The sequence below is a fragment of the Ptychodera flava genome, chromosome 10, assembly GCF_041260155.1.
Source record: "Ptychodera flava strain L36383 chromosome 10, AS_Pfla_20210202, whole genome shotgun sequence".
NCBI lineage: Eukaryota > Metazoa > Hemichordata > Enteropneusta > Ptychoderidae > Ptychodera > Ptychodera flava.
Window position 1 is genome coordinate 24,551,721 of NC_091937.1, and position 24,255 is coordinate 24,575,975.

General features: G+C 36.5%; 1 protein-coding gene across 12 annotated transcripts in view; it reads left to right on the plus strand.

The window, feature by feature from the left end:
• The window catches only part of LOC139142304 (transmembrane protein 181-like), a 38,067-nt gene extending 14,296 nt beyond the window's left edge, over nt 1-23,771 (plus strand). For 2 of the 12 annotated variants that reach the window (XM_070712198.1, XM_070712203.1), the window contains exons 4-18: nt 83-173; nt 637-758; nt 3,148-3,267; nt 3,855-3,935; nt 6,568-6,667; nt 7,443-7,570; nt 8,745-8,894; nt 9,771-9,873; nt 11,790-11,841; nt 12,172-12,254; nt 12,910-12,999; nt 13,545-13,611; nt 15,689-15,726; nt 17,231-17,269; nt 19,393-23,771. In XM_070712198.1, coding sequence (XP_070568299.1) covers nt 83-173; nt 637-758; nt 3,148-3,267; nt 3,855-3,935; nt 6,568-6,667; nt 7,443-7,570; nt 8,745-8,894; nt 9,771-9,873; nt 11,790-11,841; nt 12,172-12,254; nt 12,910-12,999; nt 13,545-13,611; nt 15,689-15,726; nt 17,231-17,232 — 1,227 coding nt within the window. In that variant the 3' untranslated portion in view covers nt 17,233-17,269; nt 19,393-23,771. The remainder of the gene's footprint in view (nt 1-82; nt 174-636; nt 759-3,147; nt 3,268-3,854; nt 3,936-6,567; nt 6,668-7,442; nt 7,571-8,744; nt 8,895-9,770; nt 9,874-11,789; nt 11,842-12,171; nt 12,255-12,909; nt 13,000-13,544; nt 13,612-15,688; nt 15,727-17,230; nt 17,270-19,392) is intronic. The other 10 variants (XR_011554351.1, XR_011554353.1, XM_070712196.1 and 7 more) reach the window with 7 other exon arrangements.
• The last annotated feature ends 484 nt before the right edge of the window (nt 23,772-24,255 follow it).

A 24,255-nucleotide genomic window follows, 5' to 3' on the forward strand; every position in this document is an offset into this window, starting at 1 on the left:
GTCATTAGGATTACTTACATGAGTGATTGGATCTATTGTTCGAGCACATGTTCATTAGTCACTCTTGTCTGTTGTCACACAGGTCGGTCCGTTTCATTTGAAGTCGCCCACGCTATCCACATTTAATCAGCAGCTGTGGTTAGTCGCAACGCCTCAGTTGAAACATGCAAAAGGTGAGGAGACTGCATACAGCTGAAAAAAAGGGAAAGTTTTTTAATCCATAAGTAATACATTGGTGTTGCAATACTACATATAATGTAGGTTAGCAGATCAGAAAGTGAATCATGTTTTTCTGAACAAACCATCTTACGCCTGTCGCAAATCCCTAGTGTTTAGATTGGTAAAATGACGGTATCACATAAACATGTAATGCTTCTCAGAAAGAACTGGCGATAGTAAACAATATCACACTTCTTTGATGTATTGGCCTTGGCTTTGTATTGATATTGACCATGACCTTTGAATCTGATACACCTGGCGAAAAAATTAGCCTGAAAGATCCTGTTGTATATGGTCTCCAACCCCAACTACTGAGTAGGAGTTTGCAGATTTTTCATGCTATGAAATAATTAGATGAAATCATTGGTTCAGTTCATCCCCATAGAAATATCTACTATATATCCATCTTTCTTACAGGTGAAGTTTTTGCCAAAAATTTTCTAATGAGTGTTGAGATCCATGGTCAAGATGTTGACACGACAGTGCATTCACTCGGTGAACAAGCACACAACAGAACAAGGTGGTTGCGATGCGGAGAGGTGAGCAAAACCATTAATCTGTCTTTTCATATCCAACTTTTGATGCAAAGATCTGCCAGTTATAGTCTTGTGTAATGTAGTCTGCCCGGTAGTATCCAAACATTCCTGTAGAACTCCAAACTAAATGTACTCTTTGGAATCATGCTTTTGGTTTGAAATATGACAAGAAATGGTAAATTTTCACGAGAGCAGTACCAACTCAGATGCCATAATGACACATAATGCTCTGTGTTCTACACAGAATCAATCATAGATGTTAACCGTTTGATGATTGGCTGTAAATTTATCAGTTGAACTTTGCTAGTTTTCATCATATCCCAAGCACAGCACAATCAAATGATAGCCATACATAGTTGCAACCTCATACCCTATCAAAAGTCCCTGCAAATTTACATTTCTATATGAGGTTTAGATTTCAAAATGGTAAAACCAGACAGTGTCCTGCAGTTTATGAAGTCCCAAATACACTCTGTAGAACAGCACTTTGTTTCATTCAGGTTTGGATATATTGCTGGAGTACGGTGGCGATACCAAGCGTAGTTTGTAGAAAAACAGAGAATTTTTCAATGTATACGTTCAGAGATCTACATAGTCTTTTCAATGTAAAAATGAAGACTGGAACATGCAGCTAAATGAGTAGAATGATGAGTAGAGTTTGCCAGAGAATATCGATTTTTACCATTTCAATAGGTGGTAACCAAGTGATAATCGAAGATTTATCAATTGACACTGCTCAAAAATGACATTTTCAGAGATATTTTTATGGACCTCACTCCAGACATATCTACATTTATCTTAATGAGAGAGATTAGACTAAATGCCAAGCTGTGTCAAACACTGAATAGTCAGACTGTGTGATATTGTGCTGTGATATATATTGACTGTCAACCACAACCCACTTATTATATATTTACACCCTTTCCCACATACACTAAAACAAAAGAAAATCATGCATTTTGCCAAGATTTTAATCAGTTCACCGTTCCCCTGTGAATGGGTTTCAATCTGACCCACATGTGATGGACTGTTGAACTCTGAGAATACATGTACATGTATTTCAGTGGGGGAACATTCAAATGTAAAAACATGTTTGATAAACATGTTTGAATTCTCTGGTTTCCAGCTTTGAGATCCATATATCACTCTCTGCTGATGTGAGGTCCTGGCCCTTGTAGAGTGACGAGACAACCTAGTTATATTTTGATCAAATTCCGTCTCTGAACTTCCAATTATTGCTGATTATTAATAACATTGTATCCAGGGTAAATGTCTGACTACCCAGACAAACCTGGACAAATAACAAACTGTCCAACAGGAAGTAACACTCTAATTGACATTAATGCGTTTTATTCAATGCCGTATTAATTTGTCTCAAGGGTGATGTATGGTACAAAGTAGAACAAGTTGCATGCTAAATTTAGTGTTTGATGTTTTTCCGTTTCATCAGAATTCTTACTCTCTTCTGCACATTAGTGTATGAAAATATTGTCAAGCATCGAACAGAATTTGTCATTTTTATGACTTTAGATGACATTTTGTACAGACAAGTACTGTACTTTAAAGTTTCATAGGGTAAAATCCACCAATCTTATTCAAAACGCAGCAACTGCAAACCATAGTCACTGAATTTTGTATGACAAAAATTTTCATTTTTTTTCTCAACAAAATTTTTGAATTTTTAATATCATACAAGTACATCCAAAATATCAGGATGCAAGGTTTTATTGTGCTCCATGTGGTCATGAAAATAATCTGTGATGAGTCAGTGGTACATTGTATGGTACATCATTTTGGGGACAAGTACAGGTTATTGGACACGAACCTTTTGAGGTGAAATAGAAGGATGCTCTTAGGGGGCCTGTGTACATGTAGCTGTACACTCTATCTCTCACCCTAATAACTCCCTAGGTTAAAGGAGATTAATGCAAAAAACTCTGCGGGTCCACTAATCTTCATTCTTACCTCAGTTAAGGTAGTTCACACCTCGCAAATGCAAGACTTAAACGTTTGCTCAAAATTTTCTTGAGGAATCTTTTTACCATTCTCTCTCAAAATCAAGAATAAAAATAGGGGGTCGCCGTGCAAATTTTGATACTAGGGAAACAAATAACTCAAGAATTACCGATACTTAAAATTCAAAATGGTCACCATTCCTGTGTTAACTCCATGGAGAAAATAAAAACTAAGCCAGTGAAAAGTGTTCTTTCACCAAGAGCTTTAAAATGAACCCCCACAAGTGGTAGATCAGAAAAGAATTGTAAAAGTTTGAGAGTCCAAATTTGTGTCCCCGAGGCGCGTTCTACCTTAAGCTCAAAGCATACAGGGGTCATAATTGATCTTTCAGGAATTCTAACTTTGACAGGACCTCTCTCCTCTGTTTACTTTACAGACCTGTGAGACTTTTATTGTGTTGCATTTACCATATCTGGACTACACCAACTATCTTATCATCTTAAAATTTTACGACTTGGAAAACTTGGAAAATGACATGAAGGAAATTGTTTTCCATGTAAGTCTCTTCCATACACTTCATGACTTTTATATTTTGGTCACCATTGTTGTTAAAATTCTGTTGTGTCATACCTATGGTAATATGTATATTGTTATATATTATATTGTTATTGAATTGTCTGTAACTGTAACAGATACGTACAACAGCCACTTGTTAAGACCTTGATACCAAATATATTTGCAGATTGTTTTCAGTTCTGTGTAATGTCTTGTCAACAAGAGTGTAAACAGTTTTTCCTCTCAAACTTCGTGTAAATTTAGAACAAAGTTTGCCTTTGTATCATATGAAAAGTTTTAAAATCTGCCCGAAACGGCCGAGATAATCATATAGTAGTTAATAAACTACCTCAGCAACGGGCATACCACTTTTTTGACCAGCTCACTCCATATACGCACTCGCTATCACTCATGCCTATATGTAGTAAACCGGTTAAAATCTCACGGTATACCCATTGCTGGGTGTGGTTTATTGCTTAACTGAATTCTGAATCCATTACAAATCGGTCTTATTCTGTCTTTTTCATCTCATACTTCAGCTTCTGTCCATTGATTTGTTCACATGAAATCCCCTCTTTGTTTTTTCAGTTCCACACCTATTATCCATCATTTACACAAGTTGAAATATGGTTCCGCTTTGTTTTCCTAGTGCTGACATTCATTGTTACAGTAAGTCACGCTCTTCTTACTAATTTGTGAAATACAATGTCATGCAGAAAATAAGATGAAATTAAATTTCTACGCATGGTAAAATTTGCGAAACACATTCTTGAAATTTCCATGGCAGAATATAAAGTTGCATTGTATGAAGTCATGTTGTGGTAAAATTTTGAAGTGTAATTTTGATATATGCTTCAACATATGGCTCAGGCACAGATAATTTGTTTTTGCCTTTTTGCAAAATTTACCTGAATTTAACAAGTCAAAAGTTGTGTTTTACAGAGAAATGCTGACCTGCAACTACATCTACAACAGGACATGTAATGTCTCTTACTTGTATACAAGGAAATGCTTTTATAATACTTAGAGGTTATTACCCAATATCGCCTGTTCCTGTGTCATATCAGCATGAGTGTCATTTGTGCTGCGTCAGACACGAGATGAAGTCGAGTGTCTGACGCAGCACAAATGACACGAATGCTGATACGACACAAGGAACAGGCGATATTGGGTAATAACCGATTTATCATATACCCATGCCCATAATTTTAGGGAATTTTTACTAATAGAACGAAAAACCTTAAATTTTGAGGCTTTACTTTATTACGCCTTGCGCATAAATATCAGAATGTTTATGTGAACAGGCTTCATTCATAAAGTATACGACGAAGATGTCAACATCACGCGCGACATCGCTGCAAGTCGTCCATATCTCAATGAAACCCAAGAAGAAAGACACCGGGATACAAAAATCGTCATACAGAAGGAACATTTTAAGGTGCAATATGCTATATACAACTGTAACCGATCAAAAACTGCTGCAGCTTTAAATGTATCCTGATTTTGGCGTCGTACGGCACGGAACTCGCGCGGAGAGGGGACGCCATTTTGTTAGTTTACCTTTAGAGTTGCCATGTCAACAGTCGTCGCGCGCGCGACATCGCTGTCACGCCACGCGCTCACTACATGTTCGGTGGAGACTGTGCACAGTGCCGGCGCCATACGAACGGCAGAATGCTTGCTAGAACTTGACCAAAAAATACCATGGGAAAACATTTCAAGACTCAACGTGATATTTCCGTATTTTGCAACCAGAAATACCCGTGTTCCTCGAAGCCCTTCAAGTTTTTACGTCGGCGACATCGCTTCGTAGGCGGGGAGCGGCAGCCATTTTGTTGTTTACGTTGTTTACCAACAAACTGCTAATGTAGTTCGGGAAAACTCTAAAACTGATGACGTTCATCGTGCATATCTCGACGTTTACCGTGAAATATCACGGCTGATATTTTACGTTGAACGTCACTAGGATGTAGCAATATGGGCATGGGTATATGATAATACTAGTTATTTTTCAACTCAGAGTACATTGTGTATACAGGGAAGGCATGCCAAAGCTTCTGTCACGTTTTGTGTGATATTTTCCAGCCCCTGGTTGATATGAGGTTCTCTATTGAGGTTCTCAAATTGTTTCTGCTAATCTGTCTGTAATACTAATAGGCTTACTATGAAATAACAATTTTTATGCACTAGGGTGGCACATGGATTGTGTGCTGCATGTTTGTTTTAAATGGATTAGTGAGAGTATTTCCTTCCTCTTGTTGAGTTTTGGAAGCCATAGAGAGCTTGTTTATTGAGTGTCTGAGCTAAATATGTGTGGATACGTGTACTGTATGCAATGGAATGACAGTTCAAGGGATTTTGTGTGATGTGGTCTTTTAAACAACAATATGGTATTCAATTGAAGTATTTGCTGCATAATTTTACCAGCAATACCCATGTCTGTGCGTATTTTTTAACAGCAGTTGCCATAGCAACCATATGGTTCCATACGTCATACCATATATTATAAAGTGATTCTATGCTGTTGTATGAATCGTGTGTGGATGCTTGTCCTGAATTTTCTGGAAATATTAGGCCATTTCTTTTTCAATTTTTTGTGGAGTCGTTTCAAAGTCAAATGCGCCTAATGGTCAGATTTTAAGTAACACTCAAAGAATCACAGTAATATTCTTGTCTGCTGCTTTTTTGGACTTATGAATATAGAGTATTTTCAATGTCTTGTTTTCCTAGAAATCCATGATTTAATTTTGCTAAACTACAGTGCATAATGTCTGAACACTTTGCCCCTGGCAGATTTCTCCAAAGTGAGAAAGTTTTGTTTCCGTCTTTTGCTTTGAATGAAGTATGTACGGTTCATACCCTTGTATAAATATGTTGTCCATCAGTTTCTCTTTTGTTGAGGATGTCATAAGGCCTATCTGACAATAAATCAAAATGGTCCGGACTTTTTATTTTCCATACTGCTTGTCAGAACTTGAAGTGTTATTTAAGAAGTTGCAAAACATAAATTTACATAGCTACGTTATTTCAAATAGTGGTGCATGTGGATATTGTATTATCAACCATATTATCAATCCATTGTGTCATGGGTGATATGATACTGTACATATGTCTATTTTTATGGCACTTCTTTTCATTGCAAAACATGGTAAAGGTGTGTATACAGGACTTGACAAAGAATTGCTTTTAGTATACCAGACTGCGTTTATGTGTCGTGCATAGGACGTTTTTGAAGAAGACATATGTGACAGTCTGTTTTGAGTTTGCTCACGATTAGTTTTATTTCTCTTTTCCATTGCAGTGTCTATTTGCACACTCATTGAGGAAGTTTTCCATGCGCGACTGGTCCTTTGAACAGAAGTGGATGTCATTACTCCTACCTCTTTTACTGCTTTATAACAGTGAGTACAAAGAATCAGTAGCTGGGGTCATAGAAAAACAATGTACCAGCTGAAATGCCTTGACATTATGATGAAGGGTTGTTGTATGCATACCATCTTTAGAATAGGGAAGGAGAAAAGTACTGTATGGCTGTATGTTTTGTGTTGTTTTTTTCAGTTCAATACATCATCCATAGGGAAAACGCCCAATTACTGGATTAGGTACTCACTTCCCATTACCCAATGAAGCAATAAGTAGTAAAGTGCCTTGCTCATGGGCACAACAGTGCGCAAGAGTCTCAAACTCACCATCCTCCGACAGTGAATCCATTACTCTGGACCTACCGGGTCTTGAATTCACCATCCTCCAATAGCTAGTCCGCTATCCTAGCCACTGCCCAATTGTGCATGGATATTCTAGAAAGGGATAATTGTATGTTGTTAAATTCATCCCACATGAAGCTTGTCTCTCTGTGAACAATGTTGTGATAAAATGAGAGTTTACATGATGGAAACTGTAATGGCGAGGTTGAATAATTTATTTGACCTCTAAAATAAATTAATCATGTTCTTGATGCAGTCTGTTACAAAAGATAATTAAGATCTAGGTCAAAGAATATTCGATTTCACAGGATCTGAAGACTGTATCATTTTAATTTCTTTAGCTTATAAATAATTAAATAAACCAAAGCTTAATGTTGAAGAGGAATGGTCTTTGTGAGTAGTCAATAGTATAACAGGCAGAAATGTTGCCAGTTTACTATATATGTTAATTTTCTTTCTTTTGTTCCAACAGATCCTATATTTCCTCTGACATTTCTTGTAAACAGTTGGGTGCCTATCATGATGGATAACCTCTTCCAGGCAACATTCCTGTCAGCTTTGCTGCTTTTCTGGTTGTGTTCATATCATGCTGTCAGACAGGTGAGAGAAGCGTGCAGCTGTCAATCACAATATCTTGGTGTGCTTCCGTTGTCATCTTGGTAATCTCAGTCAGGTTTTTATGGAAGCTGCAAGTGTTGGAAAATTTATGAGTAGACCGTAGGAAATGCAGAGATGTCTTACAGACCTGTGTTGTTTTATTTTGACAAAATTGTATGATATGTAATTTTTGTAATTCTGGTAAACCATGTCTTATATATCAATTTCCAATATTTCATGCTGGCTTCTTCATGTATTTTGATTGCTGTTGAACTGTTAGCTGTAATTTTCGATGTACTGCTTCTTTCTGTCATTTTTGTTCCATTTTGAAAATAGTTTCCTGTTAAACAAAAGCATGTCATATCGTATATTGTTAAAAGTCATCAACACAGTTTGTTTGTGTGTAATGTTTTAGTGTTTTTGACTGACTGAATATTTGTCTGGATAAGAATTCATTTTCTGTATTACAGCTTTGTCAATACCAGCACATTTTTGTGACATCATCTCCATATTATTACTTATAATGCATCTGATTATCCCGCATTGTGGCCCCAGATGTTTTCTACATCGACATCTACAAATTTGCATTGCCAAAACTATAAAATAATTGTAATAATGCACCCCTTCCCGGCCAATCATGGACTCAAGCAAACTTTACACTCCATAATATGCGTAAATTATGTCATGCAAAGTTTGCTTTCATCCATTATGGAATGGAAAGGGTAACATTATTGTGTAAATAATAACAGTGCATATTGTACACATTGCATCATGATGCAAAGTTAATACATTGTTCTACAAAATACTTATGTGACAAAAAGGAGACTATGTACTTACATTGTTTTGTAAGAAAAAATAATGATGGTATTATCAAAATTTGCAGCTGTTGTGTCTTTGCAGTGTAATCTGTGACAGTTAAATATCAGTCTCTTGATCTCTTAAAAAAACATCATTTATTGGGTAAACTTCAACCAATTGATCCCTACACTTTTTTGGTGTAACCATGGAGAGTTTTGAATGCTGTGCACAAAACTGGTAAAGGAATCAGTAATGGAGGAATTATTATTGTCATTGTTTGTATATTTACTGATTTATTCATGTCCTCCAGTCAAATATTCAGCCATCATGTATTTATTCTGCTAATAACATTGTCTACTTGTTTTGTTGTTGGTTTCAGAGTGAAAGAAGGTTTTTGCCGTTCTATGTGCCAAAGATGATCATTACAGGCATTCTCTGGCTCACAGCGTTTTGCCTGGCAACGTATCAACAGTACCATGAGTTGCAGGATCCAACATTTCAGTATAAAGTAGATACAGGTGGTTTTCTGGTGAGTGCAATTCATTGCAAAACTCCAAACTTGTTTTGCTGCTAGTTATTAGGGTTTTTCCGCAACATGTTTACCTAGCTGTGGGTCCATAGCTGTGGTGTTTTCGGACAGGATTTCTGCCTTTTACAGGGATGGTTTTGACTTTTACGATTTTTACCCGCCACCACAATAGTAAAAGTCAAAATCAGCCCGTAAAAGGCAGGAATTTCGTCTGAAAACGCCACAGCTATGGACCCACAGCTACATATATACCATGCTTAGCAACTGACCCATGTGGTCAACTAAGATGAGCAGTTCTTGATGATGAATGTGTTCAGGTCATACCTATGGCTCTAAATATCACAATATGCATCATGCCATTGTATAATATCTAAGCCCAGCCCTTAATTACTGTTCTAGTTGAGGGCTTATGCACAGCATTTATGTTGGTAAGGTTGTAAGGTCAACTTTTTTGGTTCAGATAATTGACTTAGAGGTGTGTAACACCTTGTATACTTAAATTTGCGGCATAGAGCAATGTAGAAATGTTGATAGCATCACATTTGAATATTTGTCTGTATACGACGTGAAAACAAGGATGTAGTCAGAACTACAAGCCTACATAATCAAATGTCTACTGTGTCTTTTTGCTCGTCTAATTTTTTCAGCAGCAGTTGTAGCTCTTTTATGTGGCAGTCCAATTACCCCTCCCCGACTCACTTTATAAGTATTTTTTAGCTATTATGTAGCTATTATGTAGCTATTATGTAGTAGTTGACAATCGTGACAACAACAGTAGTAGGAGTGTCACTCAAATGAATGACCTCATCCATGTTGTATGGTTTTCACTGTGAACATGGCTTGTCATGAATCTGTTTCTATTTGTCTGTCTTGCAGGGCCTGAAGATATTTTTCTTTGTAATTGGTAGCATATATTTATTATACCTCGTCTTCCTTGTGGTGAGAGCGTACACAGAACTCAGGTCGATGCCGTACTTCGGTGAGTGGACCACAACAGGCAGAGCTCTTTCTCTCTGTGCTAGTAGTATGGCCTCTCTAATGTCAAAGGTCATTTTTGTGTCCGGTTTTGTGTCAGGATACATTGATCTTACCAATCAATCACATGTGCAGTGCTAAATAACATGCTGCGTATTACTTTCTATCTGCATAATTTCTACATCCCCCAAGGGTCCCACTATGCAGGACAGGTTCTTATCTCTAGTGCAGCAACTATTTTAGAGGTGGAACCTATCGGATGATGATTCAAAACTGCCATAAAAGATACATTGATCTGTCATTACAGTTTAGCACATAGCTAACCAATGGCGTGTGTTAATACAGTCTCTTTGAAGAAAATCTTTGGTGATCCTAAATTTCTCTGTTTGCCAGAATTTTTTTAATTTTTTGTTGTGCAGAAAGACTTTATCTGTAAGAAATCTCTTTTTTCATCAGAAATGGGCTTAAGAAGTTCATGTTTTTCAGTGATAAGGAGTTCCATTTGTAACTGTATAGCAGTGAAATCTACTCAGTGTTGATGACAGTCCCATGGGTCATTGGATCATCTCTGCATTTATCATATTTCCACCACACTGTTCTTGGTTATCTGTGGTGAGAATTCACTGGAGCTTTGAAAATTAACTGGCTTCAATTATTATCTTTTCTCCCCATCAAGAGCGTTGATGAACACTTTTCATGATTGATGAGCAACACTTGGTCATGGATGTGTGAAGTTGCAATGAATGTGATTAGTAGAAAAATAAATTAACACACGTCTTCCTCTGTACATGTTGCCTCTTTTGAGAATCACATAAATGCTGCAAGATCACAGATGTTAAATACAACAGACCCAGTAACTTTCAAGTTTGATACATGTACTCCTTATTTTTGATAAGGTAGAATTTGCCTCAGGGATTGATATTTTGGCTCTCAGATTTTTCCAAAACATTCTGATGTACGTACCACTTGTAGGGGTTCATTTTAACCCTTTCACCCCAGTTCCCTGTATACAGGTCCAACTTTACCATAGAAAACAATGGATTTGGGACAAAACATGGTGGTGAAAGGGTTAAAGCATATGAAGTCAGTATAGTTTACACTGTCTTAGTTTTGTGAAAATCGAAAATTTAACTTTTGTCCTCAGCGCAGCAAGGGACTGGTAGCCATTTTGAATACCAAATATCGAAAAATATTGGGTAATTGCTTCTCTCGTGACAAATTTTTCACAATGATCCCTGATTTGTCATTCTTCGTTTGGAATGAGAATTGTTGAAAGTTTCCCTTAGGAAAGTTTGAGCAAAAGTTGAAGAATTTCAGTTTCCCGGTGCATACTAACCTTAAAGGGGCAGTTCTTTATCAGCTTTTAATATCTCTTAACAAATTGACTAACTATGCACAACTTTCAAAGGAGAACAAAGGACCAAAATCACATAAACAGTCAATATAAAGAACTATTAATGCGAGAATCAGGGATTGAGGACTGCCCCTTTAAGTAACAAGCACAGTTTATTGGTTTGGTGAGTTCCCACATCGTACGAAGTATTTGGTTCAGTGGAATAACATTATCTACAAAACTACTGCCATCTCACACATATAGACACTGAGATTAATGCCACAGAAATACTGGGTACTTCAATATGTATAAGGGAGTGTATGGAGGAAATGAGCTTATTACACAGAACAAGTATAGTTAGTTCCTGTGGCTGGAGCTGCAGTGTTAACCCTTTCACCACCATGGTTTGTCCCAAACCCATTGTTTCTATGGTAAAGTTGGACCTGTATACAGGGAGCTGGGGGTGAAAGGGTTAATTAAGTGATGTGAATTATCATGTTTTGATTCAATAGGATCTACTTTTTATGCCATTTTAAAAATTGATTTGAAATATAAAGATAATCTGACTTCCATATTTCTCTCAACAGATCTGAGGTTAAAGTTCATGACAGCTCTCATGTTTTGTGTAGTTGCAATAAGGTGAGTGAATATCAATGAAGCAACATCTTGGCATTGTAATTGTCCATTTTCTAGTTTGTTCACTACTCTACTATTAAAATGGCAGACTTTTAGAATGCCTCTTTTTGAAGTTGAAATTTAAATGTAATTAAATTGCTTTTTTTAATACACACCTGAGAGTTTCAGGGACATTCTAGTATTCATATTTACCAATTTCTGAACCGACTATTGCTATTTTGATTTAGAAATTGACTTGTGGTAGTGCCTCTTTCTGAGAAAGCAGATTGAACTGCGAAATTAATTATACGTTGCATTGATTAACGTAATGTTTTCCTTCTCTTTCATTTGCAGTATAACCATCATGGCTCTCAGATTTGGAACTGGTGTTTTGGATCCAAATTTTGTTCCAGAACTGTCAACGCATTACAGAAATTATATCCTTTTTTATACATAAAGCAATCTCCTTGGTGTGTAGCGTCATGACATTTTATTGTTCCATGAGAAATCAGATAGGGGTGTTGTGTTGAAACATTTCTTCTTCAAATATGTCATGACAAAATACATTACGAAGAAAGGCTTGTACATATACAGTCAAACATCCAGTCAAACCGTAAACAGTGGTCAGCTAAGGGATCAGCCAAAGTGGCCACCATGTGGAATTGGCTTTATAGAGAGGTGGGTGTGGCGTTACATTTAGGGTGTAGGTGCTGTACTTAAATGGGTGAGTATGAGCAGCAAACTGTATACTGTGAAAGACAGAGATCTAAGTCTATGTCATTTCTGAAAAAAAACAGTGATACAGAACGATGTGAAACCACTTCAAATTTAACTTCCAGAAAAAATTGATTTTGTTAGTAAGTCAGTAGTGTCGACTACTGTACAGAGGTATTGCTACCGAATTCCAGCATTTAGAGGTGGGCACAGAGAGTTGACTGCTCCATAGATTGTCTATTATATGTAATATCTTAGCAAACTGTCTGAAAGTGATCACCATGGTGACTATCATTGTAAACTGTAAAGGATGACCACTAAGACAGGTTTGATTGCACTTGATTCATTATTAGTTTTGTCTCCTTGACTACCATGCACCAGCTGAATTCTTGGCATTTTTTGGATTGCTCAATTTTTATCTCTACACAATGGCATATGTATATTCGCCTTCCAAAAATGCAAGCACGGGTAGGTGAAAACTAATGTCTCTTGTCCTTGTAACTTTGTCCGTGTGAATTGTGTGAAAAAGAAGCAAGGCTTCGTTGTTGGAAAGTGCGCCCTCTATGGTAATACCAGAAAATTCCTAAGCATAAAGCAGTTTGCATTAACCAGTGACCAAATTAGTGTTATAGTGTTGTGTTTGTCTGTAACTATTGTATTGTTTTGTATGGTGTTGTCCGTATTTGGTTGTTTTATAGCGGTCCTGATGTTTAAAGACAACTTTCCATGTTTTATGGACAATAAAGTATATCTAATCTAATCTAATCTAATTACGTTTAATTAATTAGTGAATGACACTGTCAATTAACTCTGCCATAGTTTTATGCATTTTTAATAAAGTTTATTGTGTGATAATAATTCAATTTTCTTTCATTTATGTTTTGTAATGTGAGTTTACTGAATTCACACCTTGAAAAACCATGTAATTTGACAAATACTCCTTGACTGTTATTGAGATTCTATTCTTATTTTTTCCCATTGTAAAAAGTATCTTTGTGCTTCTGTTTCACCAGAATCTCACTTCAAAGACAACCCTACATTCTCCATGCTGAATGAGTCGGATGATGAGATAGTGTACGGGTAAGTGAAAGCTTAATTTTTCCATTGTCATATCCTTCTGTGTAGCTTTCCGGGTACTACATGGCAATCCTGTGACTGATCAAAATACTCCATCTCTTCTCTTTCACATTAAATTTATAACACTGTCAATTTGGCTGCCTCATGTAGCATTTCTTTACAAATCATGGTGAACTTGTAATTCACAGTGACTCTCACAAAAATGTATGTGTTACCAGATTAAATGCACTGATCTCAATTCAAATTGTGGCAAGCTGCATAAAGTGATATAAGATTTGAATTTTATTCCCTTTCTATAACATTTCCATCCTTTTTAAATTGTTTGTAGACATTCTAAAATTTTAATTATGATTTCTCCATTTAATATCGTAAAATTCAGCTAAATTGTTTATTGTTGATGTAAATTTTGTTCCAAGAATGCCAGTTTCCACTGACTGTTCTGTACATAGGGTCATTTCAGTCTACCAGGAAAGCTACAATATCTCTTCTGCATGTCTTCTCTTTCAGTCACTATATATTTTTAACAAAAGCTCACTGAAGATTGCATTTCATTGCAGCTGACTATTGAGCATGCCTGGCTGCCCGCTCACTTTACGTACACACTGAATGAATGTTTCTCTAATGGCCTCTCACATTCTAGGTGCACTCCAGTGTCCGTTTCAGTTCCATCTCATCTCAGAAGCATGTGTATTCTCTCTGTAACGCCTTAATACTTGTGCATGTGTCTTTGTTCTGAGTGTCCTGTGAGGGCTTTGTTCAGCAATGTGTCTCTGATGGTCTATTGAGGGCGCTGTTCAGAGGTTGCAGTGCAGGATTGTCTTTGGTGTTTTGAATCCATGAATGGGACAAGTTGTATCCATAGGATTCACAGATTCCAAACCTTATATGTTTTTTGGAATGGGATAGTGACGAAAATATGCAATCACAGATATCTTCATGAAAATTACTAGATAGATCTGTCAGGAAGCATAAGGCATTCATCCATACTCACCACAATCCCAAATTATGATATTTTTTCATATCAGGCAAATGAAAAAGCATTGCTGCAAATAACCCAAAACCAATTATACAATTAAAAATGTCACTTTCCAATAGTAATTGTACTTTTATGTTCATATGAAAATCTTTCAGCAAGGCAACTCTTTTTTACTAATAGTACACATGCCTTTGTCAACAGTATGGTGTGTACCACTGAAGATCTGTCACCAAGACACATACTATTACTAATCTTCTGAACAGTCTCCTCTGCAACTATCATCCTTCAAAATACTTATCTATTGTTTCTTCTTCAGCTTCTTCTCTCCAGCAGAAATCAGATTTCACTTCTGCAGCATAACTCATTTCTACATGCATGACAGCACATAGAACAACATAACTATATGTGAGAGAACATGGCAGTCAAAAAATGGGAATGTTCTGTTGACATTGTTACACACTGATGTACAAGTTATAACAGACTAATGCCAATTTTTCAAGTCTATTAGTTGATTGATATGCCATTGCACCATTGTATCAGTCACATCTATGCACAACTGTTATGACCATAGGGCTGGTCCAGTACCGTACACTACCATATGTTGTAAGATTGTTAGCAACACAACTCTTTAAACCATTTAAAAAAAAATTGACGTTTGACAGAAAAAAATCATTTTTGTTAGATGTTGCTTTGGACATTTTTGTTTCAATTCACACTTGACCGGACACTTCAGTATTTTGTGATCCAAAAGTAGTCAAACAGGCATGGACAGTTTAGAGGATATACCAGCAACTGAAGACAAAAAGAATCTCTGAAAATAAACTATGAACAACTATGGTCATATCAGTTTTGTCCTCTCCATGTTTCTCTCTCTACTTCTCACAGCTGCATGACACTAGGTGATGGCTCATCATTGTAACTCAGCAACCCTTTGCAAAATGGAATGGTCCAATCATACACGTAGATGGGCTATTCCATTGTATTGGCAAGGGTTGGCAGGTATCATTATTTTCTAGCTTTCACACTTACTCTTTGCGCCAAGCACTGTCAAATCGCTCTCATACTGTTAATCAAACAACTTTCTGGTTCTTCCTTCGCATCTAGCAGAGAAAGAGAGGATACTGGATTCCTGGCTGCATTTTGTAGGTTTTTATCTCTCTCTTGCTGTTCAGCTTCCTCAGTCTCTCAGCTGGTATCTTTCTCCAACGTTGCTGCAGACTGATCAACATTATTATTGGCCATCCCTTAACATTCAATAGATTTCAAGTACTCAATCTTCATACCGACTGAATAAAATTTCTTAGTTTCATATGTATCCTATAACTTGACCAAACCAATTTGAGGCCTGCGTCTTGTGTTAGCGTTTTCTAAAATAATGTAGACTAACACTATTAACGCATTTAATGCATATTTTTTTAGTTACAGCAATTTTGAAAAAATTTCCAAATCAAAGAATGGTATATTTCCAGACCTGTGTCAGAAAATATCCCAAATGTCATTTATTTTGGCCAGATTTTTGTATCCATCGTTTGTAATTTTCGTGGTAACTTTTGTGCCTAAAGTGGCAATTAAACATCTAGAAATATCAGCTCTCATGAAAAAATCTTGCCATCAAAATCCTCTTGTTGTCGTAACATTTGGATGTCCTGAATGATAACTGAAATCTATACATTGTGTTTCTGAATGTAAAAATAGATAAACAGGATGAATGTAATAGATGTTGATCAGTTTATTGCTTTTTCCTCTCTCACTGCCTTGCACTGGAAGATAATAGTCAAGAACCTTCTTTGCAAAAGAATCAGATTTGTCATGGCACTTTTATGTTTTGTAAAGTTTTGCCATTGAGGCGTCTTGTACCTTACAGCAAATACATAAAACATCCAGCAACCATCAGTGTTATGTCATCACACACGCTGAGCAGCCTGATAGACTTGGAAAGCTGAATTGCCAACCTTCAACATACTGTACCACTATAGTCACTTCTATAAACATTGATAGTTCTTTGATAAAGAAATCTAGGATCAATATAATGCTGCTATGTGGAAATGCATGAGTTCTAGCTTTTCTTACCCTTTGCAACTGTTCCTGTCATTGTAACCTTGAGTCACTGTTTGATAGCGTGTTTATCAATGGATGCAAAGCCACACATTGATTCTCCAATGGCGGCACACTATTCTCAGACTGTTTAGTGTTTCCTATTCAAGATGATACATTTGACTGATGAATTAAAGTACCTGTATTATGTAAATTTTTGTGCAAGAGGGTAGGAGCATGGTTCTTTAAGACAGACTCTTGATAGTAGACTGTCGAAGGGAGGGAGGGAGGGAGGGGTGAAGTCAAATGACATTTAGGGTGAAGAGGGCATACTTGTTTTCAAATAACTTCTGTACAAGTGCAATGATTTGTAAAAATGCCACTAACCGAATTCAGCCAAAGCTTCATGTATGATTTTGGCAACAGATTACAGCAATAAGGACAACATACGATTTGATTTATCAAGGATGATGCAAATTGTAGTAGACCACTATTAGAATGCCACTTCCTAACTGAGTACAGAAGTTATTTCAGGCAGTGATCCAGGCACCAGTACTAACTCTACCACATCCTTTATGTGAGTTTTTTCTCAACTTTTTTCCATTCCATCAGGATGTATGACTTTAACCCTCCTAAACCACGAGTTAAGAGGTAAATACACAACTGTACACATGCATTTTTCCAGCAGGCACTTTGCTGCAGCAGTAACTAACACTGTCAATACTCTCATTCATTGCCTGTATATTTTGCCAGAGGTATGACTGTATTGAATTGTCAATGTAGTCACACTATGAAGCTTTCTTGCCTCATGATATCAATGGACCTTTAATCAAATATTAATGATTTCATGAGAGCGTTTGTAGTGTGCACTTTAGTGAAGTCCAAAATAGAAAGAGGCTGTTTCTGGTCATGATTTTGTCATAAAAACTGGATAACAAATTGCAGTTTTCATGTTTTCTTTCCGACATCAGTCACAGAACCTCCATATATGTACTTACAACATGATCGTAAGCCCACTGATGTTTTAGTGTATCTCTGTGTTATTCAGTGACTACGTAGTGTGTGGCATTGCACAGACACTGGGATGTGTCATAGCTGATAGCAAACATTTTGTTCAAAAACATTCAAATAAAGGAACATCAAATCATTGTTAAGTGAGACACATACTTGAACTTGACCAGAAACAGCTCTCATTGGTTCATGGCTGAAGAGACATCCATGCGTTACAGTTTTAAAGACTCTTTTAATGTCAGAATGAAAACTTGTGTTCATGGTTGTTACTTCAGTATTGCAGATGTGACTGGCTGTCCCAGCATGCATTGCATAGTACCAGGAGACTGAAATAAATCCACTCCAAATACGGAAGAAAACATACATTTCAAGCATATGTTTTCACCCATTAAAATCTAGGACATTTAGGATAGAATATGTGTTCTTCATGTGATACATATGGATGAAAGGGACCTAGTATACACATTTTACTAGACATTTTCAAGACTATAAGCAAATCTGAAGAAGTCAGCCCTGGTATGGTTGGATAGCTGTTCACATCTATGACTACAACTAGGGTGCCTGTGGACTATGTTGCATGTTAACTACACTTGCATACTACATGTACATAACATCTGTATCAAGACAGATGAAAACATCCGCTGATATTCTTACCATGCAATACAACCTTATATAGAAACACATAACACAAATCAGATTTATTTCATTCCATTACTCATTCGGTCTGTCGCTACACAACTATGCATGTCTAATCGTGTAATGTAATCTTATTTTCTTCTTCAATATCAATCGATGGTCTGTCTCACTATCAGAATATTTGCCTCATTATAGTTTCATATTTGTATGTACTTTTTTCTTGGCATCTTTTCAGTTGCAGGTGAATTGGTTTTTTTTCTAAATCCTTGTAAACTGAGGCATGTACAAGCCCATTCATGTCTTATCAGGTTGAGGGACTATAATTTAAAACTACATTTTCTCTAATATCTGTCATTAATTGAACAATCATAACTTCCCTTTCTATCAATTACAACTTTTTGAGTCACAATATCGTGAAGCCATTGTTGTGATGAGAAAAGCTGAAAATATTTGTACCAAGATGGTTAGGTATTCAAAGTGTATTTCAAAGTGAGTGACTTTGATTTGACGGCAAATGTCATGCAATGAAAAAAATAAAGGTCTAAATTTCCCAGATCTCTTCATGTTTATATGCAAATGTGTTTTGTTATTCTAAACATCTCATGTGTTGTTCGCATTTTCCTTGTAATTTGCTAATTTCTGAGTGACTTCCATGGAGATTAAACGCTTCTCCTGAGATTCCATGGTACTTGGTTGGCAGTACAGTTATTGTTTGCATCTGGAAAACGCAATGCTGATCAATTTGATCATGTCATGCTCAGTGAATAATGTCAAGTCAGAACTGTTAACCTTGTGTATTTTCAACCATCCATTTGATAACTGCTGCTTCTGGTTACTGTACAAGATGTTAAGATCAGCGAAGGATCATGTAACTACTGCTGCTCCAATAATTGAAGAAAAAGAAATCAGTGTTGCTTGGACACTGTGTTTATCACACTCCATGTAAATTCTGTGTTGCTTCAAAGTTGCTGTGCATCGATGCTGTTTTGCCCTATGCTGCAGCTCTTCAGCATGGCTTGTGTCATTCAAAAATACAATTGACATTGTATTAATATGGATTCCAGTTTACTGATGTCTGTTTTTTCTAAGCCAATCAACTAAGTCATGTTTTGTATTTTTTTCCACAGAACCGACAGTGATGATAACACCTCCCTCACTGGACGACCGGCATCTCGTTACCATGGTGACAGTGATGAGGAAGGATTCAACTGAAGCAAGCAGCCAGTAGAAGACCCAGTAAAGATGTCAGAAAATTAGGAAAAAAAAGACAACTCCAACGGAACTGCAGTGTACCTTAAAGGTGGCACACTTTGGTGGAGTTTGAGAAACATTGGCAGTGAAAACTTCTTTGATCACTGATCAAAATCCACCAACATCAGAAGGATCGAAGAAGCAGCAATGAGATATTTTGTTCATTCCTATTTATTTTACATTGCATGTGTAATTTTATTTAGTGTACATAGAGAGAGAGAGAGAGTACAGTTTTGTTTCCCGTATGCAGAGCAAGTAGACTTTAAAAGAGGCTTTCAGAATTTTTTTAAACATTGTGATCTTGGAAGCCAATTTCAAACAACAAAAAGTAAGAGTTTTGATGGTGAACCAGATAACATGATCATTGCAATTGAACGTGTACAACAGAAATGTAATGTTAACAGTATGATGATTTATAATGGTATTTTCCTATCTTGTAATGTTGACAGCTGACAACTAAATGAAGTCATGTTGTCTGAATCACTGAGGAATAAGGGTTTATTTTGTCTGTCGTAGGGACACTTTGACAATAATCACTGCATGCAATGAGAAACGAGTGCCATATATCCTATTTTCATATAATGATTATGTATTCAAATCAAAAACTTTAATTTCCTTGTTTTTAAGTGAGTGATCAAAGGAGAATTTTAATTTCTCTTCTGATGTGTTTATCAGTTCTTCTTGTGAGATTAATCAATCTTGTTCCATCTTTTATCCATAGATGTGTATTAATTTCACGTCTCACATTATGCATGAGATAACCTACTCGCAATAAAAGTGGAATATTTTAATCTCAGAAAACACAGCAACTATTGAGCATGACCCCAGGGGTTGTGTTGTGACAGATGCCATAGGTAAAGCAGATGTCATACAAAAGTTGGCTTCAGGCTTTGGGATGTATAACAATGAGATCCGTGCTATCTGTGTTAATTTTTAATCTCAAACAATGGCAAGACCAGATATGCACTTTTACCTGAGAAAAAGTAAATTGGAGAACCAAAACGTCTCCAGGTGGTAGAGCTGAAATCAAAAAATGTGCTTGGTACACCCATTCAGGTAAAACTAGTCAATATGTGTGGAAAAATGTATTTCATCACTCAGTTCTCTTGTTCCGTTTTCCTTGCATATAGCTTCACCCACCCTAGTAAAGTACAATGGAAAGCCTAGAATGTGAATTTTGATAGCGATTTACTGCTATCGTCTTTACGTCTTTTTCTTGATATATGTGGATTTGGTCACAGAAACATTCCTCAACTCAAATTTCAGCAGTTTTGTGTTAATCCAACAGTTTTCCATTTGTTTAATCATTAATTTCATATTACAGAACTAAATGGAATGCCATAAGCTTGTAGTATCTGCTTTGAAACTTCATTGTCAGTCATCAGCAGTTAAACAATATAGAGAATATCATACACAGAACTTTCTTCAACATTTTTTTTAGTTTGTATTGTTGAGACCACAAGGATAAATAGCAGCACAGGGTTACAATACTGATGCAGCCTCAGTTAACTTCACTATTTAATTTGGTACCTTTCATTACTTTAACAAAAATGTCTTCTGGTGATATTTATGTGTGTAGGCACTGCTTACAGAAATACTCTTCAAAGACCAAGTATTATTACCCAAGTGTATAGTAAAACAAATCTGCTGTCAAATATTCGAAGATGTAATATTGTAACATCTTCACCCCCAACCTATCTCTACCCACCTACACTGTGTAATGGTTCAGTCCCACTAAGAACAGTGGAAAATATGAAAAGTTTATTGATGAACAGGTATACCACATCAATGAGTTCAATAAATGAGGCAGTGCAGAATATAAATTATTAGTATTCCTTCTTAAGCTGACTTTGATTTTACAGGTATTGCCGATATTTGTAGTCGTTTTTTTGACAGAAACACACTGAGTCAAGTGAACATGTGTGCTTGTCATGCACAACTTACCGGTATGTAAATAGACTTGTAGAATACATATGCAACAAAAATGTCTCTGACATCAGTGCTCTGTAATTAGCTTTCTGAGAGGGACTTGTATGAAAATCAAGCAAACTTTTTTTCCTATACAGGGTTGGATTGTGTCTTGTCCTTTCCAAAATGTCACTTGTATTCTGTGTTTTGCAGGTTTCTTATCTCTGAATAGAGACCAATTTGATATGATGCTGTGAATATATGGGTGATAATTTTCTGTAAGCAAATTCAGTGTTGTGTGCTCTGAACATAAGTTGCAGTCAAATTGTTTCATATGCACAGTGCGTATGGCAAGACTGTAGACTACTTGGGTGCACACTATAGTGTCTTACAGTTTAATGCTATCTTAGGGGGTATGTTCATGTGGATTTATTGTAAAAAGACCCCCTTTCTAAAGCAGATTTGTATCATGAGTATATGACCCAATATGCTACAGTATTGTATACACAGTCTCCAGCAATACTTTGCACAGTGACTTGCAAGTAGGTGAAAATTTATCACTGACTACTTCCAGGGTGACTTCTCTTCTAATTCTTGATCATGATAGAACTTGAAAGAGAGGTCATTGAATCATGAGCCAGGCTTGGTGTTATTAAGGTTTCATTTACTATTTGTAGAACTGAATTTTATTACAACATTGCTGTGCAATGGAAACATATGTCAGTGAAACATGCCCCAATCTGTGCATACTGTCATTGCATGTGTTTTTGCTTTCAAAAATTCAGAAATTCAGTGTTGAATGCTGTATGTTTGTATAGCTGTGTTGCAAGGTTTGTTTGAGACTGTATGCTCATTCCTTGCAATCATGGAAAGCACACTGCTGACAATTTTATGTTGTTGTCCTTTGACTAGGGTGACCTTTCTTTCTTCACTTTGTTTACTTAGCAATATAATAGAACTTATGTCTGATAATTCAGTTATCGTGAAGAGTATGACAAAACTGATCCCTTTCCAATTATCTTGAATTTTCAGTTCATTATTGAAAAGTTGTAAACCTATTAATGTACATGTACCTAGGTGCACAGGACTTGTTGACCAATACGTCATGGTACATGCAGATATTCAGAGGATATTCAGAGCAAGCATCTATGGAAGGCATTTATTGAATGATATAATCAAGCAATTTGGTTGTTTCTGAGTGTAAATTTTGCCACATTAATGTTACTATGGCTATATTGAAAAGTATTTTTTGTATCAGTTGATCAGGCTTTGTGAAGCTATTCCATTTTATTTTTATCAAAGTGTATCAGGGTTTAAATTGCATTACCCATGATTGTGATTGGTTGATTGAAGCACAGATATGATGTCAAAGGTCACAGCCAAGAACAGTAGACACAAACTTGTCTGTCATAGTTGAAATCGCCTTCTTCTCCAAATGCCAGATACCGGTACTTTTAATATTTTGACATCACCCTTTCATGAAAAAGGGAACAAAATCTGGCTGATTTTGTAGAAAAAGTTGTGTAGTTAACATGGTATACTGTGTAAGTTTACGACTATTTCAATGTTCATAGCACTAGTTTACAACATAGGTTCGCACAAAACTAATTTTACATTTGTCTTATTTTACTTTTGTCGAGCCCTGTTTTGTCTGCTGAGATGGTACACCGAAAGATCCGTCGCTCGAGGGCGCTCTACACTCCCCCTCTGGAGGGTAGAGAGCGCCCTCGAGCAACGGATCTTTCAGTCAACTGAGATGGCAGCAGTTCTTTTGTCAGTTACATCATTTATTCTATTTTATGTCTTTGTAGTAACAATGTAGAAATACAAAAAATCCTACAAAGATTTTGAGTTGGTTAACGATAGAAAACATTACTGTGAAAGATAGGCTGAAAAATCTGTCACTTGAGGGGCTCTCTACTCTTCTCCCAGAGAATGCCCTTGAGCAACGGATCTTTTAGTCTATGTGAAAGAGTGCTTCTGTTACTCTTAAAAGGTATCCTATGGACAGCACAGAGCGAGACTTGGGGTCCGGCAACATAATCCCCCCTCTGCTCCTCTGTCACTGTGAGTAGTCCAACCCAAGCCATGCAACTCTTTGGGATTAAACATGGGTAGCATCATTTTGTAGGGGTAGATGGTACTCAGTAAAACAAATGGCAGATGTATCATGGAATTAAAGACTGAATTCAGAGAGACAAGTCTCTGTGTGATGACAAAACTTCTGTGTAATTTGTAAATAGGTATTCAAAAAACTATAGCAACTATCATGTTAGAGGGACAGTCGTAGCTTTAATATGTAATTTATGAAATGTAAATAAACCTAGCATGTGAAACCTTTATCAGACCAAGTTTGGTTGTCTGTGACTTATTTTCTCAGTGTAATATGGAATAGTCTTCATAAAGGCTAACATGGGCTTATATGTCATAAAGTACCGGCTGTTTTCAACTCCATCGTTTCAGCAACTTGTGTGATTTGATGTTCACCCTGTGATAAAGGAACAGTCGTCCTAGACAGCACATCAAAATTGAATGTAACCCAATCCGCCATTCTCAATATATCAAACCAAAATGCAGACAGATGTTGGTCGGACATCTTGTGAGGAACAAAGGAGATAGACCAATCTGATTAAAATCAGATGTGGAGTATGACGAAGTCTACTCTTATGCAGTATTTTCTTGCTGTCGCCTCTTGAGGTGAGAGCAAGAGAATACCGCCAAAGTATATCGACATCGCCATACTCTACATCTGATTTTAATCAGATTGGAGATATACATGTACATGCTTATTTCAAAATGTCTGCATAGACAAGTATATTTGTACAAGAATT